Raw genomic sequence first — 19,513 nt, 5'->3', positions numbered from 1 at the left:
TTTAAAAAAAAAATCTTTGTGTGTTCAGCTGGGAACTCGTTACGTTCTCCTACACATCCTTCACACTGAGTTCTTTCAAAAATGCAGTGACCTTTTTTTGGCCTTTTCAAGCCTCTAACAGTGTTAGCGATCTAGAAAATTAAACTTCTTCCTGCAGCGTTTGCTCTCCTCGGGGGATTAAACTCTGAACACGTCTCTTTGGTGTTTGATTCCAGATGAGAAGCTGCCAATGAGCGAAAGCTACGACGGAGATCGGCCATGGCTGCCCATCGAATCATCAGAGTGACCAACAACAACCACGTCCTCCCTCGCTGTAAGTCTGAGGGGACGCTCATCGACCTCAGCGAGGGGGTGACAGGAGCAAGCCTCACTGATGTCAAAGGTCAGTATGTCATTACTGCAAAAAGAGAAAGGGGGAAAATGTCAAGATCGAAGACTATGGCTGTGTTCGAAACTTTATTCTACATACTTCTATACTTAATCCTTCTATCCTACATACTAAACGACCAGATAGTAAGCCGACCGCTTACACTGTAGTAAACTACACAATAACCCACAATGCATTTGGTTCCTACCCGAGCTGAAATCAGCACGCTGAAGTTCTAACTCCACTTTATGGACATTTCTAACCTTTTTAACCCTCCTGTTGTCCTCGAGTCAAGGAGGGAAGGGAGGATGAAGGAAGGAAGGGAGGAAGAAGGAAGGAAAGGAGGGAGGGAGGGACTGAGGAATGAAGGAAGGAAGGGAGGAAGGAAGAAGGAAGGACGGAGGAAAGGAGGAAGGAAGGAAGGTAGGAGGGAGAGAGAAAGGAAAAGAGAAAGAAAGAAGGAAAGGAGGGAGGAAGGAAGGGAGCAAAGGAAAAAAGGAAGAGAGGAAGGAAAGGAAGGAAGGAAGGTAGGAGGGAGGAGGGAGAAAGGAGGGAAGGAAAGAAGGAAGGGAGGAAAGAGAGAAGGAGGGAGGGAGGAGAACCGTCGCTGTAGCTAACTTGAAACCACCGAGGTGGTGATCTGAGACATTTATATTTTTTCAGAAGTTGTGTTGCATCTTGGGTAATGTGAGTGTGAGTAGTAGTGTTGCATCTTGGGTAATGTGAGTGTGAGTAGTCAGCTCTTGATGCATACTCTGCATTTCTGGAGAATCTAGTAAACCATCCAGGAACTTCTCACATACTCTAAATCACATACTACACAGTTGAAACACACCACATACTTCACATGACGTCAGAGTTAGTACGAGTAGTAGGAAAGTATGCGGTTTCTAACAGACCCGATGTCTGAATTAATCAAAACTTGCTCTATATCCTATACTTTGATGTAATCTGTTGTTTTAATTTTGTTCTTTTCATCTTTTTTTTTTTTTTTTTTGCAATCAACATATTCAGTTATCTGCTGGAAACTGGCTCTTTCACTTCACTGGTTGCACCCCATTACAGCTTTGTTTACATGCTCTATATACGCTAATGAGGTGAACTAAAAATAGCAATTGATGCAGTTCATCTGCTCGTTCGTTTGACTCGTGATCTGTAAAAAGGTTTTGTTGTATTCAGAAGAATTATAATGTTTATTTTTGGTGTTTCGGTTGCCTTTGTGTCGCTGCTGAAAGATTAAACATTTCATTTTTCAGCTTTTAGGCTTTTCTCAAAGTTTTAGGCGGCAATTAAATCATTTGTGTATAAACCTTCATGTCGTATCTGTAGCGCCATCACCTCATTAGTTCAACTGGTCCATTATTTCTGTCGGCGATCATGTGAGACGCATCGTTAACCACAGTATTTTGAGTAATCAGTAAATGATTAAGTGCACTCATAAACCACCAGTGTTGGTTGATGATTGCAAAAGAGGTTACATCTGAAGTCAGACTTTTTAAGATTTTGCTCAGGAGGGGTTTTTCCTCATTTTTTAATATTCTGAATACATATATTGCTCTTTTTAATTCTTTGAAATCAATGGTTTGTTAAATTGTGACACAGAACGAATTAAACTCATGCCAGACAGACTTTTGGCTTTTTCCATCAAATATCTTTTCTCTCTATTTTATATTCCAAAATCTACATGAACTAATGAATACATTTTAAAAGAGAGATAAATGTTGCTTTGTGAGAAATGATCTTCCTTATAAATTATTCAGTATCCATGAAAAACAGCTGAACTTAGATTTTTGGTGCTTAATGGGAACACTTACCCTTACAGCTGAAAACATTGGTTAGAAAATTAGAAAAGTAATCAAAGTTAATCGAATGGAAATAGAGTAATTAGTAATCTGTTACCTATTACATTTCCTTCCCAACCCTGTAAACCACTTTAAAACCAGGACAGAAGCTGTAACACTTTTATGATCTAACACATTTTCCTCCTTTCCTTCCAGTGCCTTCTCCCAGTGCCTTAAGGCTGGATACTTCAGCCTCCTATGGAACGGCGCAGGAAGTGGTCGCCATAAAGGATTACTGCCCCAGCAGCTTCACCACGCTGAAATTCTCCAAAGGTGATCGCCTCTATGTGTTGGACACGTCGGGTGGCGAGTGGTGGTACGCCCACAATAACACGGAGATGGGTTACATCCCAGCCGCCTATGTCCAACCGGTGAACTTCAGGAACTCTTCGCTCAGCGACAGTGGGATGATCGATAGTCTCGGGGAGGGATACGAGGAGGGGTCGAGGGAGTTTGGAGGTTTGGGGGAGTGGACAGGGATGACTCCGAAACCCTCCCCAATTTACAACAACAGTCCATACTCTGTGAACCCTTTTATCCTCCCGTTAGATCAGAACTGCAAAGATACAGCTGTAAGGAACTCAGCAGACCTTATTCTCTTTGACGCCTTGGCATCACCATCAGCTAGCTCCACCTTTAACACAAGTACAATTATGACGAATGGGTTTAGCAGCTGCTACATAAACACCACCACCCCAATCAGCCCAAATCAAGAGGTTGCACCAAACCTCTACAGGGAGAACCCTTTTTTCAGGAGTAAACGTTCTCACAGTCTTTCCGAACTGTCCGTCCTGCAGGCTCAATCAAATCCAACATTGCCCTCTTCTGGATTCTTCACGGGCCTCAAGGCTCCTGTGCCGGAGCAGTTTCAGAGCAGGGAGGATTTTAGGACAGCTTGGTTAAACCACCGAAAGCTTGCAAGGTCTTGCCATGACCTGGAATCCCTGGGTCAGAGCCCTGGATGGGGTCAGACACAACCGGTGGAGACTAATATCGTTTGCAGGTTGGACAGTAACGGAGGGGTTGTTCAGCTCCCGGATACACACATCAGTGTTCACATCCCTGAAGGCCATGTCAGCCATGGAGACTATCAGCAGATCTCAATGAAAGCCTTGCTAGACCCTCCTCTGGAGCTCAACAGTGATCACTGCTCCACGGTCAGCCCTGTGGTGGAGATCAAGCTCAGCAACATGGAGACCAAGTCCTTCATCACGCTGGAGATGAACGTTGGAGTAACTGTGAGGAAGGACAGCTGTCACACCGCTGAGGTGCTTTGTGTTCGGAGCGATTGCAAAGAAGGACCTTACACGCCGATCCCTAATGCTTATATCTACAAGGATACAGTCCAGGTCCAGTTGGATAGTCTTGAACCTTGCATATATGTGGCGGTTGTGGTTCAGTCCCAGTACATGAGCCACAATACGACTGTTTGGGACTACACACAGAGGAAAGTAACTCTGGGTGTGTATGGACCCAAGCACATCCACCCTTCCTTCAAGACAGTTGTGGCGATGTTCGGGCATGACTGCGCTCCTAAGACCTTGCTGGTGAGCGAGGTGGGTCGGCAGGCTAGCTCCAGCCCGGCGGTTGCCCTCCAGCTGTGGGGGAAGCACCAGTTTGTATTGGGGTACCCTCAGGACCTGCAGGTGGGATTGTACTCCAACATGTCCAACTATCAGGTGAAGGTGAACGAGGGTGCTGGGGTGATTCGAGGGTTTCAGGTCAAACTGGGGAAAGTCAGTAGGCTGCTGTACATGATCTCATCGCACAACCCCAACAGCATCTCAGACTTCACTCTCAGGGTCCAAGTCAAGGATGCTCTGGACTGTATCCTCACACAGTTCTGTGTCCAAACTCCACAACCACCGCCAAAGACTACGTCGAGGATAACGGGCCAGAGGAGGTTCTTGAAAAAGAAAGAGGTGGATAAGATCGTCCTCTCGCCTCTGGCTGTTACCTCCAAATACCCAAAGTTTCAGGATCGTTGCATTACCAACCTAAAATTTGGCAAGTTGATAAAAACCGTTATCAGGCAGCACAAGAGCACCTATCTGTTGGAGTACAAGAAGGGGGATGTTATCGCTTTGCTCAGTGAGGAGAAAATCAAACTGCGAGGGCAGCTGCGGACCAAAGAGTGGTACATTGGATACTATCAGGGGAAGATGGGGCTTGTCCACGCCAAGAACGTTTTGGTTCTCGGCAAAGTCAAGCCCATTTATTGGTGTGGGCCGGATCTAACAACCACCATGCTACTGGAGCAGATCCTGAAGCCATGCAAATTTCTTACATACATCTACGCAACCGTGAGGACGGTTTTGATGGAGAACGTGGGTAACTGGAGGGCTTTTGCAGACGCCCTGGGATACGGGAATTTGCCGTTGAATTACTTCTGCCGGACTGAGCTGGACAATGAGCCGGAGAAGGTGGCGTCGGTTCTGGAGAAACTGAAAGAGGAGTGCACGAACATGGACAATAAGGAGAGGAAGTCGTTTCAGAGGGAACTCATGATGGTAAGACAAGAGGAATGTGTGTGTGAATGAGTTTTTACGCTTCTAATTCGACTATTTCCTATTGTTTTCTATCTTATTTTGGACTTTAAGGTCTCTCTCCATCATTTCTAATTATTATAGAATCAGTTGTTTAAAGGAGACAACCTTGAGGAGCAGAATGACTCAATTCAGCAACTGACTGAACATGTTATTTAGGTTTTACCATAAAAGTAGCAGGTAACAATAAGAACATTTCGCATTGACTTGGAACCTGTTCTTATAGTATAATTTGACTTGGTTTTCATTGAGTTTAACCAATCTTTTTAAACTATAAGGAGACATTAATGCCAGTTTTGGATATTTGGATGTCTAAGCTTTGTCTTTTGGCTAAGAGAGAACGATTTTCCTCCAAGATTAGGTTGATAATCGTCCATATAGTCCAAAAAACACAAAGACATTCCTTTCACAATGATAGAAAAGAAAGAAAAACAGCAAATTATCATATTTGAAATCTGTAAACAGTTTAATTAGTGACAACTCGGGATTTCACTAAGCAAACAGCCCTTGTTATAATCGTAATAGCTGCAGATTTTCTCTCTGAATTTTAGGAAAGAATTGAATTGCTTGGGCAGAAAAATAACATGAAGGCTTAAAACTGCTGTTACATTACTCGAAAAAACATTCACGCTCAGCAAAAGCTTTCACTGCACAGTTACTGTTGAAGAAAATTGTCTTGCATAAAGAGTCTTTTCCCCCAAATGATGCACATCATGAACTGACTTTTTTTTATCAGCGTCTCTCAGCTGCTCGCTTCATCATTAGTTGAGCTTGATGGCAGCGAAAAGGAACAAAAAAACCCAAATTCCCCCAAACAATCAGAGTCACTCGCTGTCGGAATGATTAGTGAGTCTGTTCGACATCATTTCTCTCCACTTTAGCCTGCAGTGCAGTCGGACAATGTGACACAACCTGGAGAATTTGAGTCTTTACGCTTCCTTACATGAATGGTAAACAACTTGTCTTATAGTGTGGGTGTCTCACGCTGGGGGAAACAGCCATCACATGAAAAATGAAGGAGAAAATCCTATAAAGGAAAGCATGGAAAATAAAAACATAACATCTGCAGCTCTCTCTCTCAAGCGAACACACACACACACACACACACACACACACACACGCACACACGCACACACACACACACACACACAGGCCTTGATGTGTTTTTCTTCCTCTCTGCCTTTCTTCGGCACCCTGCGGGAGACGAAATAGTCCCGAGACATTTCCCAACAGCAGACGTCATTACTCAAAAACTACTTTAGTAAAATACATGTTCACAACCGTTGTTTATCCAGGCGGAGTCGATTGAAGCCTTACGTGCGGTTTCGGAGCAATGCGTGCCTTTTACTAAATGGGACTTTTGACAGAAGCAGTTAAGTAGTTGCTGGTCATGATTTTACCTCTTTTAGCTCACCTGCAACCACCTCTCCCCTGTTTAGCTGTAAGAAATGTAACCCCCCCCCCCAAACCAACCCCAATAATCCCAGTAAGTCTAAAGCAAAGAAGGCATGCTTTCATGTTTCATAAAAGGCTTTTATTCTCACGGCTACCTTCAACCCCTGCTGAGGCTTTTTTAACTTGCTGCATGCACAAAGGATGCCTTGGCTTTTCTTATCTATGAACCAGGCTCCATCTTTGACTCCTCTGAGCTTCATTTAAAAAAAAAAAAGAAAAATTGCTAGGGGGAAAAAAAATGACACAAGGACACAGTCAGATGTCCTCCAATAAAGTCCAGCAATTTTCTTTCATCAGGAACACTTTGATTATCAAGGACGGTGTAGGCAGTGTATGTGCAGGAATTCATCCTGCACATCCAAAAATTGTCCATGAAGTATAAAGTCTTCCATTACATGGAATTAACTATTTATATGATGTTTATTGGGAAAACCAACCCTGAAAAAAGCTTTATAAGCTAATCAGACTAAATCAAATGTAAACTTGTTGTCTTTTAGGTGTTCATCATAATGACTAAACCTTTGGGTGAAGCCATAGACTGTATAAAAGAAATGGACGTAACATCCGTGACGTCACCCATTGGTTTGTGGACTGCTGCTCGGAAGCCAATAGTTTCGAATCTAGGCAGCGCAGGTGCATGCTGGGAAAAATAAAACCACGGATTCTACTTATATGGGCATGAGGCGGGGCCATGGGCGGAGCGGGGAGGTTGCTATGGTTGCGAGGGCTGGATCTCGAGGACTTTGGGCAATCAACCTGTCAATCAGGACGTAGCCACGCCCTAATGCATACCCTGCTTTATCGTCACATATAAAATCAGGGAGGCCAAAATGTCCCAAATGAACATCATACTGCATTGAAGAAGGCTTTAAACTAGCGATTGAGACCATAAACACATTTTGAAAACGTTTACTGAGGTTAGAAATCAAGTGAGAAGTTGGTGAATTCTCCATTGACTTGTATAGAAACGGTCGCCCCCTGGTGGCCTTTTGATAGAATGCAGTTCTAAGTTACTTCAGTGTTGGATTCATTTCAGAGGACCAGAACTCCCCGCCTGGGTGAAACTGATTTTTTCTCCTATTTTATTTATTTAACACAGAAAAAAAGATCCTTTATAGAGCTTAAAAAATTTACAGGAGTTTCGTTGAGGTTGAACACTAATGGAAAACCACCCACACTTTCTGACACTTTGCTCTTTTTCCACATTGAATTGAAGCTGTTTGCTACACCGTTTTCATCCCATCAATAGAGAAATACACTACATGTTCTCTACTCACTTTTATCGATTCATAACCAAAATTCAGTTGGTATATTTGGCATCTTTTGTGCATGTTGAGCTCTTTTGTTGAAGTTCCCTGGCCACACAACATGAGCTTCTGAAGATAAGTCCATTCATCCACGCTTTAGAGTTCATGAGTTTAATTTTCATTGCTCTGTGTGCTTTCTGTGCCACCGTTCATTATGTTTTATTGTTTAAATCAAAGACGTTCGGTAATGACTTTACAGCCTTTATAGCTTTTGCCAGTCAGCTTTATTTCTCTTCCTCAATTGAGCTTTTTCTTTTTCTCTAAATTAGATGTGTAGTTTGGTTTCCTCTCATGCTGCAGCATCAGTAGCACCGTTCTGTCAGATTTACCTGTGGGAGCTTTTATTTATCGCTTTCCACCCAAAAAAACCCAAAGCTGATACATCGTCTTAAACTGATTTTCTCCTGGATTTTATGTCCTCGACACGTCTTAAACTTGTTATCCGCTCCTGCTCAGGTTGCTGCTGCGTCTCACCTGCTATAAAACACTCTGGTGGGTGTTTTTATGTGACTGTGTGTTTCTCCTGCAACATTTTCTTCTCCAGAGAGCAGCGAACTGTCATCAAGCTGCAGTAGCAACTTCACAGGCTTAAATTACTACATCTGCTGCTCCGAGGGAAAAAAGATATAACCTCTCTTATATAATATTTACTCAATAAGACATTGAGTCTCTGGGCTTACAAAATCCTCGATTAGCAAACAAGGAGTTCATTCTTTGCTCTGATAATGTGGCTTTTCCACTAAAAGGAGAAAGAGAGGGATTAAAATGACACAGTTTGTTAGGATATAAATAGTTTGGGGCACCTTATAGGAACAAAGACGATGTAAAGGAGAGGGTGGGATGTCATGGGAGGAAGTCTCATAGCTTCATTGTCTTTAATGACAGAGAGAGAGAAAGGGTGAGAAAAGCAGGAAAAAGAGGAGGGTGTGGATGTGATAACTGATACAAGTGAGAGAAGAAAGAGGTTAGACACACCTTCAGTACAAAGGTTGAGAAAAAAAACCCTTCATCTTTGTTCATGAATCAAAGTTTTAATTAAATATTCTTCCATAAAAGTGTCATTGTAATGTGATATAGTAGTTTTTTTCAGTTTGCAACTTCAAATCTTTCCTGCTTATTAAACTGAATGTGTTAAATACGATAGATGCAGCGTGTGCATGTAGCATTACAAACTTTAAATCATTTTGGGAACTAATAACAATTCTATTTAGAGAGTGTAACTCACTCGAGGGAACTAATGGTAGTAAATTAGTCACTTGAGGAAACCAATGGGAGTAAATTAATCACATGAGGGAACGAATGGTAGTAAATTAGTCATTCGAGGGAACTAATGGGAGTGAATTAATCACATGAGGGAACGAATGGTAGTAAATTAGTCATTCGAGGGAACTAATGGTAGTAAATTAGTCACTCAAGGGAACTAATGGGGAGTTAAGTGCTGCCATAATCTGTTATGGGTTTTAGCATTCTCCAGGCAGGACTATAATATTTAAATCACCACTGCTAACCTACATCTTTTTCTCGCCACTGTTGCTCATGTGGGAATGTTGGGTCTCTTTAAAGTTAAAACCTGAAGAGTTCGGTTTAGAACCTGCTCTATGTGTAAAGTGCCTTGAGATAACTTTGTTGTGATTTGGCGCTATACAAATAAAGATTGATTGATTGATTGATTGATCTGTAGGATTTCCAATCAAAGTCAATGAATTGGGGACAAAATTGACACTAGAAGGCCACAAACTGATAAATTAGTGAGACCAAATTGGATTAAAACAAAAACAAAAGTGGAAAGGTTAGGTAGGACTTTAAAAGCAGAGCTGTGTAGTCGTCTGAAACCTTAAAACTGAAAGTGTAGCAGCAGAATAAACTCTCCTTCTTTGTGTTTCGGGGGTGTTTTTTTTTTCTTGTACCTCACGAGCCGACAGGTGTTCCCATGTGAAATGTGAGCAGGCATTGATCAGCAGGCCCAGAAGCTGCATCCGACACCACCGCGGCAGATCTTTTATTGCCCCCTTTAGATCGAGTTACGGAGACCGAGGACAAATGAGACGGGGTTGTGAGTGGTGGAGAGAGGCTGAAAGGCCACGAGGGCGAGCTTTAATAATAGATGTGAGCACACAGGCGGGGTTAACTCGTAATCCATCCTCCTGCTTTTAAACTGAAGGCTTCAGTCATAAAACTCAATAATCTGTGGCTCAAATGAGACAATTAGACCCCAAAAAAAATCAATTTGGCTTCAATCTCCCGTGACAACCAATAAAAATCATCATGTTTAGTAATTAAAGCGATGAGCTGCAGAAAGTATAAATGTGTCAGAGGAACATGAGCTCCTCCGCGGCTGATCAGAGAGAGAGGGAGGGTGTATATCTGTCAGCAGCACAGCAGACAGTTTTAACCTGATGATTTCTTTTCCTAATAAATCTCCACGACGGAGGTGATTGATCCAAACCGAACAGTCCGAACAGGGAAGGAGGAAGTTGGAAGACTACCTCCCTCCTTTCCTTCTTTCCTCTGTCCTTCTTTCCTTCCTTCCTCCCTTCCTCTTTTCCTTTCTCCCTCCCTACCTCCTTCCTTTCCTTCCTTTCTTTCCTCCCTCCTTCTCTCTTTCTTTCCTCCCCCATACCTTCCTCCCTTCCTTCTTTCCTCTGTCCTTCTTTCCTTCCTTCCTCCCTTCCTCTTTTCCTTTCTCCCTCCCTACCTCCTTCCTTTCCTTCCTCCCTCCCTCCTTCTCTCTTTCTTTCCTCCCCCATACCTTCCTCCCTTCCTTCTTTCCTCTATCCTGCTTTCCTTCCTCTTTTCCTTTCTCCCTCCCTACCTCCTTCCTTTCCTTCCTCCCTCCCCCTACCTTCTTTCCTCTGTCCTTCTTTCCTTCCTTCCTCCCTTCCTCTTTTCCTTTCTCCCTCCCTACCTCCTTCCTTTCCTTCCTTTCTTTCCTCCCTCCGTCTCTCTTTCTTTCCTCCCCCATACCTTCCTCCCTTCCTTCTTTCCTCTGTCCTTCTTTCCTTCCTTCCTCCCTTCCTCTTTTCCTTTCTCCCTCCCTACCTCCTTCCTTTCCTTTCTCCCTCCCTCCTTCTCTCTTTCTTTCCTCCCCCATACCTTCCTCCCTTCCTTCTTTCCTCTATCCTGCTTTCCTTCCTCTTTTCCTTTCTCCCTCCCTACCTCCTTCCTTTCCTTCCTCCCTCCCCCCTACCTTCCTTCCTTTCCTCCTTTCCTTCCGTCTTCTTCTTCTTGCCAACTCTTACTTATCACTGAGCCAAATGTTTCCTCAGTGCAGTCATTCTTTCAAACGCTTTCAAAACTTATTAAGATGTTGAGGTTTTGCACTAATTTGTGGGAGATTAGTGGAATTAGAGATGAAAAACAACCTGAAGGTGTCCATTTTGGGTTAAATAGACTTTCAGATCTTCCCCCATTTATCTTGATGTTTCTCCCCATCTCATTATGAGCATTAATTTATGAGTTATAAATACTGGAAAGCCTTATTGTAAAGTAATACCCCAAAAACAATCCTCTGATCTTCTTTTCTGGTTGTTTTTTTGCTATAGTGTCAAATTAAAACATAATTAGCAAAAAAACCATCTTCTATTTTGTCCTTTTTCTCACTCGTTTAGACCATATTTCTCAGTTTTATCCATCTTTGGTATATCAGATGAAACTATCCTCCCAAGAATAGAAGGCACAGCAGGTTTTTTAACAGTCAGTCAGCCATAAAAAAAAGTGACATATGGTTACGACTGAGTGACAGATGTTATATTTATATATATGTGTGGACAGATTTCTTCATTTAGAGGAGGAGGGGAGCCAGTTTTAACCCTGTAGCTATGACGACGAAGGACCTTACCTTAACAATGACATCATTTTATCCTTATTATGATGTTTACCTAAATTAACGCTATATAAGAGATCGCATGCATCTCTAAGAAGAAGCATTGAAGAGGGAAGGAAGGAAGGAACGAACGAAGGAAGAAAGGGAGGAAGGAGGAAGGAAGGATGGAAGGAAGAAAGGAAGGAAAGAAGGAAGCATGGGAGGGGGGAAGAAGGAAGGATGGGAGGAAGGAAGGAGGGAAGGAAGGAAATATGGAAGGATGGAAGGAAGAAAGGAAGGATGGGAGGAAGGAAGGAAAGGAGGGAGAAAGGAGGAAAGGAAGGAAGGAAGGATGGGAGGGAGGGAGGAAGAAGGAAGGATGGGAGGAAGGAAGGAGGGAAGGAAGGAAATATGGATGTATGGAAAGGAGGAAGGATGGGAGGAAGGAGGAAAGGAAAGAAGGACGAGAGCAAGGTAGGAGGGAGGAAGGATGGAAGGTAGGAAGAAAGAAGGAAAGGAGGAAGGAATTAACGGCATATAAGAGATCACATGCATCTCTCAGAAGAACTATTCAAGACTCCATATATAACTGCTTGCCTCTTCTTCTCTTCTCTACCTGTCAGTATTATCAGCCTCCTCTCCTCCTCCTCTTCCTCCTCCTCCTTCTTCTTCCTTCCCTCCTTCCTGTTGAAGCTTTCCGAGGTGAAGCTCATTTAGCTGTCAGCTCCGTCTGTCTATCTGCTCCGAGGCTTTCGAGGCTTTTGAGGCTGCAGGTCGACGCTCATATCTCATAGTTTTCAGACACTGTGTTGTCTGTCACGCATGGAAGAATATTTATTATAAGAATGTGGAAATGTGGGAGTATATCCTTTTATTTTTTATTCATTGTAGTCGTTGAGGAGTGCAGGTCATGTCATATGTTAAGTTAAGACTCCTGTTGTCTTCGAGTCAAGGAAGGAAGGAGGGAAGGAAGGAAGGATGTAAGGAAGGAAAGATGGAAGGATGAAAGGAAGGAAGGAAGGATGGGAGGGAGGGAGGAGGAAGGAAGGAAAGGAGGAAGGAAGGAAAGATGGAAGGATGGAGGAAAGAAGGAAGGAAGGAAGGAAGGATGGATGGATGGAAGGAAGGAAAGGTGGAAGGATGGGAGGAAGGACGAAGGGATGGAAGGAAATATGGAAGGATGGAAGGGAGGAAGGAAGGAAGGAAGGAAAGAAAGAAGAGAGGAAGGAAGAAAAGGAGGAAAGGAAGGAAGGAGGGAAGGAAAGAAAGGAGGGAGGAAAGAGGAAAGGAAAGAAGGAAGAGAGGAAGGAAGGAAGGATGGGAGGAAGGAAGGAAAGAAGGAAGGAAGGACAGAAGGAGGGAAGAAGGAAAGGAAAAGAGGAAGGAAGGAAAGAAGGACAGAGGAAAGAAGGAAGGAAGGAAGGAAGGAAGGAAAGAAGAGAGGAAGGAAGGAAGTAAGGTTAAGACTTCAAAACTTGTGTCTATAGCAGCAGAGAGAAGTGTAAAGTTGGTCTGAATGAGAGCGAGAGTCTGATCTGTAACTCCAGCTGGAACAGTAACAGCTGACAAAGTCTCCTTGAGCAACACGCTGACCTTTGACCCCGCATGTGGCTCAGCATTTATGCACCGCAGAGCGAGTCTGACAGCGTCCAAATAGTCCGAGCTGGCGGGATTAAAGGAGTGCACCTATCTGCCCCCTCGGTCACCTACTGACCTTTTGTTGGAAGCTCAAACCTTCCTCGCTGCTTTAATCCTTTCCGGCTTAAATGACACAACTCTGCTGCACGGAGCTCCTGATTTGCATTTGAACGCATCGCGCTCGTTTCCAGACAAGCAGCTCGGACCCTGAAGTTTATTCCGTCTGTCCTCCCTCCCTCCTTCTCTCTTTCTTTCATTCATCTCTCTTTCCCTCCCTCCTTCCTTTCTTCTTTTCCTTCCTTCCTCCCTTCCACTTTTCCTTTCTCCCTCCCTACCTACTTCCTTTCCTTCCTCCCTCCCTCCTTCTCTCTTTCTTTCCTCCCCTATACCTTCCTCCCTTCCTTCTTTCTGTCCTTCTTTCCTTACTTCCTCCCTTCCTCCCTTCCTCTTTTCCTTCTTTCCTCCCTCCCTCATACCTTCCTTTTTTTCTTTCTCCCTCCCTTCCTCCTTTCCTTCCTTCTTTTCTTTCCTCCCTCCCTCCTTCTTTCCTTCCTTCCTTCCTTTCTTCTTTTCCTTCTTCCCTCCCTCCTTCCTTCCTTCTTTTCTTTCCTCCCTCCCTCCTTCTTTCCTTCCTTCCTTCCTTCTTTCCTTCCTTCCTTCCTTCCTTACCTTCCTCCCTTCCTTCTTTCCTCTGTCCTTCTTTCCTTCCTTCCTCCCTTCCTCTTTTCCTTCCTTCTTCCTCCCTTCCTTCCTCCTTTCCTTCCTTTCTTCTTCCTCCCTTCCTTCCTCATTTCCATCCTCTTTCCTTCCCTCCTTCCTCCCTTCCATCCTCCCTTCCTTCTTCCTCCTTCCTCCCTTCCTCCCTTGACTGGAGGACAACAGGAGGGTTAAGTCTATATTTAGACCTGAAACCTGTGTGAAGCCTGAATCAGCAGACGGAGGTCATCGCATTTGGAAGGCCAAAGCCCTCGTCGTCGGCCAGGTGGCGGAGAGAGATAGAGGCAGTAAAAGAGGAGGAAGGAGGGGAGGGGAGGGGAGGGGGATTACAAAAACTAACCAAAATAATCCATCATCATATCAGTTTGAATTGAGAAATATGACCTGAAATGTTGTAGGTTAATTCACTTTATTGGAAAGAACCCCTGCAGTTCATAATAGGAGATAAAAGAGAAGATAAAATAGATAAATGGACAAATAATGAGAAGATTGAATGTAAAAATAGATCAATTTCAATAAGTAGCAGGTACACGACCTCGAGGATTATAGGGTTTTTTATATAATGTAATAACTCCGTCAGGCCAGAATGAACAGATGGTAAAAATCTGCTTTAAAACAGAGAAGAAAAGATCAATTTTCTGACTTTATTTTTCATATTATTCTGAGTAAATACCAAACTATAAGTCATAACTGCAACTGCTCCTTGATTAAAGACAGAAGGAAAGCATGCGTAAAATAGGGAAGGATGGAAGGAAGGAAGGATGGGAGGGAGGAAGAAGGAAAGAAAGGAGGAAGGAAGGAAAGATGGAAGGAAGGAAGGAAGGAAGAAAAGATGGAAAGAAGGAAGGAAGGAAGGAAAGATGGAAGGAAGGAAGGAAGGAAGGAAGGAAGAAAAGATGGAAAGAAGGAAGGAAAGATGGAAGGAAGGAAGGAAGGAAGGATGGGAGGAAAGGAGGGAGGACGGAAGGAGGAAAGGAAAGAAGGAAGAGAGGAAGGTAGGAGGGAGGAAGGATGGGAGGGAGGAAGATGAAGGAAAGGAGGATGGAAGGGAGGAAGAAGGAAGGAAAGGAGGAAGGAAGGAAAGATGGAAGGATGGAAGGAAGGAACGAAGGATGGGAGGGGGGAAGATGAAGGAAGGAAAGGAGGAAAGAAGGAAGGAAAGGAGGAAGGATGGAAGGAAGGAGGGAATAAGGGAAGGAAGGAAGGAAAGGAGTGAGGAAAGGAAAGAAGGAAGGAAGGAAGGAAGGAAGGTTAGATCCACTTTAAAACAGAGAAGACTATAAGACAGAAGGAAAGCATGTGTTGTGTATTTATAAGCTTTTAATGAATAATCAATTATTGGACATTAACGTTCGGCTAAAATCAATTACAGGAAAGGAAATGCTGTGTCTCAAATCTCTTCCTCTGTACTTACACTTAATATTTGTGGGTACATAACTATATGGACACGCAGTCGCTTATTATGAGTCCGAATTTGAGTAACGGAGAGAAATCAGGATGAAATCTGGTCCTTTGTCAAGACTCCACAGCTGAATAAATAGAAAAGTATTAATTCTGTATTTTACTTTTCTTTTCTTTTTTTTTTTTGGCCCCCAAAATAATCTTCATAAATGCTTCAAGATGTCTCTGATATGATTCAATACACAACATGAAACACATTTAACAAACCAGATGGGATAACAGATGCTTTAAAAAAAAAAGTCAGTAAGTTATGAAACGATTAAGCCTCAAGATATTAGACTTTAGTAGCAAATTATATTCACATATTATCAAAGAAATGGTAGTTATTATTCAAGATATTTACCATCATGTTAGATTAGGGCTGTAACTAAGGGAAGGAAGGGAGGAGGGAAGAAGGAAGGAAAGGAGGGAGGAGGGAAGGAAGGAAGGAAATGAGGGAGGAGGGAAGGAAGGAAGGACATGAGGAAGGAAGGAAGGGAGGAGGGAGGGAGGAAGGAAGGACGGAGGAAAGAAAGAAGGAGGGAGGGAGAAAGGAAAAGAGGAAGGAAGGAAGTGAGGAAGGAAAAGAAGGAAGGAAGGACGGAGGAAAGAAGGATGGAAAGAAGGTAGGAGGGAGGGAGGGAGGAAAGCAGGAAGGAGGGAGGGAGGGAGAAAGGAAAAGAGGAAGAAAGGAAGGAAGTGAGGAAGGTAGGGGGGAGGAAAGAAAGAGGAAGAAAGGAAGGAAGTGAGGAAGGTAGGGGGGAGGAAAGAAAGAGGAGCGACTGAGTGAGGAAAGAAGGAAGGGAGGAAGGAAGGAAGGGAGGAGGGAGGGAGGAAAGAAGGAAGAAGGGAGGGAAGGGGAAAGGAAAAGTGGAAGGGAGGAAGGAAGGAAGGAAGGAAGGGAGGGAAGGAAAGAAGGAGGGAGAGAGGAAAAAAGGGAGAGAAGGAGAAAGGAAAAGAGGAAGGAAGGAGGGAAGGAAAGAAAAGGGAAGAAAGAAGGAAGAGTCAAAACAGACGGAAGTTAAATGCAGGATAAGACATGAAACTGAGCGTTAAAGTAAAAACACTTCACTGATCTACGACACGATGAATTAACCGTCCAATCAGGGTCTGAATATGTAATCATGTGAACAGTTTCCGCTCAGTGAACATTCGTCTTCTTATTAATTTCTTCATCAGATCAGATCGGAGGGTCGGCGTTGCGTGAAAAACTCTTCGTCATCAAGGATTCGTCTTTATGGCCCTCAGACAAACATCACAGCCCAATCTGTGATGTGATTCATGTTGCCTGGCAACCGATGAGTCACACGAAAACAATCATAAGAGTATAGAAAAGCAGCTTCATAATGTATGTCCAACAATTCATGAAGCAACTTACATCTCCTTCCTTCCTTCCTCCCTCCTTCTCTCTTTCTTTCCTTCCTCTCTCTTTCCTCCCTTCCTTCTTTCCTTCCTTCATCCCCCTTTCTTCCTTCCTTCCTTCTTTCCTTCTTTCCTTCCTTCTTTTCTCTGTCCTTCCTTCCTCACTTCCTTCCTTCATCCCCCTTTCTTCCTTCCTTCCTTCTTTCCTTCTTTCCTTCCTTCTTTTCTCTGTCCTTCCTTCCTCACTTCCTTCCTTCCTCTTTTCCTTCCTCTCTCCCTCCCTTCCTTCCTCCCCTCCTTCCTCCCTCCTTTACTTCCTTCTTCCCTCCCTCCTTTCTTTCCTTCTTCCCTCCCTTCCTTCCTTCCCTCCTTCCTTCCCTCCTTCCTTCCCTCCTTCCTTCCTTGACTCGAGGACAACAGGGGGGTTAAAATAAATGGCTTGGGCTCAAATGAACACTTTGTTAATGTCAGAGAAACATGTGGTTTGAGTTAAAATTACTACTTCCTGAAAGTGAGTGGACTTTTGTCACCATGGCTACAATAATGACCACAGGTTTATGGTTAGTGGCTGATGATCGGTATGGGATTTAGTGCTCCAGGTCATTATTACCAAAGCTGCTAAATGAAGTTATGTTTGAGACTGAAACATGACTATTTATCGTTTTTGGGTGTCTGGCATTTCTACCTACTGTGTTGTTTTTGCTTGAGAGGATCTTCTGTTTTCAGAGGAACTCATTTTCATAAAGCTGAACCTCATTTTTGAGTCTCTACCTGCATTTTCGAGGTGTAGTAGTTCGACTCAAAACTAATATTTAAAGAGTACACAAGGTTTGTCTTATGCTTTACATCCATTTAGTAACTTCTCCCTTTGTATTTCTTGCATAATTTTAAGCATTATTTGGAATATCTTCAAGTAAGATTACTAGAAATCTGCTTCACACATCTGTTAAAGCTTGTTTAGATAATAATAAAGACCCCCCCCCCCCCCCCCCCACACACACACACACACAGTTTCCACTGTTTACTGTTGCTTTCGGCTTACTGAACCTGGCAGCAAAGAGAAAAACCTCGCCTGTATCAAATCTGACAGGTATATCGCCACAGGACTATCACTTTGAAGCATGTCTGAGGATGTAAGATGCTGCCGGAGCTGAGACCCCCTGCTTCCCTCCCCCAAAATCTTATCTCTGGACAGAAAAACACACATGCACAAACTACTGTTTTTTTTTTTTTATTTGGCTTCAATCCCTCAGTGGCTGTTGTGTCTCTTTGCTAGAAAAACAAAACAGAAAAATAAATTTTGCCTGCAGCGTTTTTTTTTTTCTTCCAGTCAGCTGCTTTTATTAATGCTCAGTATTTTTAAACCCTCATTTTAACCGGGTTAGCTGAGTAAGAACGTATTTACAGCAGTAGCCTGAGGGACACAACTTCTTACAAGAAGGGTTAGAGATTCATATTCATACATTGAACCATGGAGAACATTGTTTTTTTTCTTTAAAAAAATGTGTTTTAATCCTTTGAAAGAGCTGAAAATGTGGTAAAAATTTGTATAAGTAAGTTCATTTGTCATTTAAAAGCGCTCCATAAATCCTGTGACGAAGGTTGTAGATTATATTTCGATTGCTTCGTCTAACTCAGGTTTTTAACTGACCGTCTCTCTTTTTCAGGCGTTGCTGAAGATGGACTGCCAGGGTCTGGTTGCCAAGTTAGTCCTGGATTTTGTCTTGTTGACCACTGCAGTGGAGGTGGCGTCCCGGTGGAGGGAACTCGCTGATAAACTGGCGCGAGTGTCCAGGCAACAGATGGAGGCTTACGAGGCTCCTCACCGTGACAAGAGCGGACTACTTGACAACGAGGTGAGACTCTTCAGAAGGTTTTATTCAATCAATCTCAATCAATCAATCTTTATTTGTATAGCACCAAATCACAACAGAGTTATCTCAAGGCTCTTTACACATAGAGCAGGTTCTAAACCGAACTCTTCAGGTTTTAACTTTAAAGAGACCCAACATTCCCACATGAGCAACAGTGGAGAGAAAAAACTCCCTTTTAACAGGAAGTAACCTCAGAACCAGACTCAGAGTGGGAGAACATCTGCCTGGACCAGTTGGGGTAGAGAGGAGAGAAAGTAAGGATAGAGGAGAAGCACAATGAAGGTCCGGGACTGGAATCTATCATCCGGACGTCTCCAGGCCCAGATTACCTGTGAGACAAGAAAGCACAGACAACTTATAAGTTTAGCTTATTGAATGCATTAATAGAACATGAATGTTAATGGATATAGATGGATCGATAGAGAGAGAGAGGGAGAAGGAGAGAGGAGCTCAGTGCATCATGGGAGTCCCCCGGCAGTCTAAGCCTATAGCAGCATAAGCTAAGAGCTCTAAGAGCCCTAACGATAAGAAGGAAAGTTTTAAGCCTACTCTTTTATTAGATTGATTGAAGTCTTCTAGTAAAGATAATAAAAAAACATCTTTCTCTTCACCCTTTTAGTGCATGTGGAAGCCAGCCTATGACTTCCTGCTGACTTGGGCGGCCCACGTTGGAGACAGCTACCGCGACGTGATCCAGGAGCTCCACGTCGGCCTGGACAAGATGAGGAACCCGATCACCAAGAGGTGGAAGCACCTGACCGGGACGCTCATCCTCGTCAACTGCCTCGACACCCTCCGCAGTGCCGCCTTCTGCCCCACCGGATATGGAGATTTTGCCGTCTGAACGTTGTCGCTCCATCCGAATCCGAAAAGTACACCTGTGGAGTTCAGTGTCCGGGACAGTTCAATGAAGGACACATTGTTTGGATGGACATCAGAGATTTTGGGTGTTCTGGTGAGCAGTTTTTGGGTGGTCTGGTTAATCTCTAGGCTTTATTTAGCCTCAGATCTTCAGGTGCAGTACCTTTGATCTGGCCTCTTCTATGGAGGCTTGGATTAGTGCTGTTGTTCTTGTGAGGCACCAGTGGACTTTCTGTGGTGTTGGATGTTGGATAAATCAGAAACTGGAAGAGCCGCCTCTTTATCTGTCTTTTTTTCTTTTTC

The 19,513-nt window shown here is 43.5% G+C and overlaps 1 protein-coding gene across 1 annotated transcript; it reads left to right on the top strand.

Annotated features, from left to right (window-relative positions):
• Window positions 1–258: 258 nt before the first annotated feature.
• LOC128354432 (SH3 domain-binding protein 4-A-like) lies at window positions 259–19,193 on the top strand. Its single transcript, XM_053314673.1, has 4 exons — window positions 259–382; window positions 2,365–4,718; window positions 18,143–18,331; window positions 18,969–19,193. The coding sequence occupies exons 1-4, from the start codon at window positions 259–261 to the stop codon at window positions 19,191–19,193; spliced, it is 2,892 nt and encodes a 963-aa protein (XP_053170648.1).
• The last annotated feature ends 320 nt before the right edge of the window (window positions 19,194–19,513 follow it).

Source organism: Scomber japonicus, chromosome 24 (genome assembly GCF_027409825.1).
Source record: "Scomber japonicus isolate fScoJap1 chromosome 24, fScoJap1.pri, whole genome shotgun sequence".
NCBI classification, from domain to species: domain Eukaryota; kingdom Metazoa; phylum Chordata; class Actinopteri; order Scombriformes; family Scombridae; genus Scomber; species Scomber japonicus.
This window is presented reverse-complemented; position numbering and strand designations above follow the sequence as displayed.

Bases quoted from the DNA above. Each gene is read 5' to 3' on its own strand.
- LOC128354432 (XM_053314673.1), top strand. From the start codon at position 259: ATGGCTGCCCATCGAATCATCAGAGTGACCAACAACAACCACGTCCTC. The intron at 383-2,364 runs GTCAGTATGTCA...CTTTCCTTCCAG, and splicing joins AAGCCTCACTGATGTCAAAG to TGCCTTCTCCCAGTGCCTTA. The intron at 4,719-18,142 runs GTAAGACAAGAG...TCTCTTTTTCAG, and splicing joins TTCAGAGGGAACTCATGATG to GCGTTGCTGAAGATGGACTG.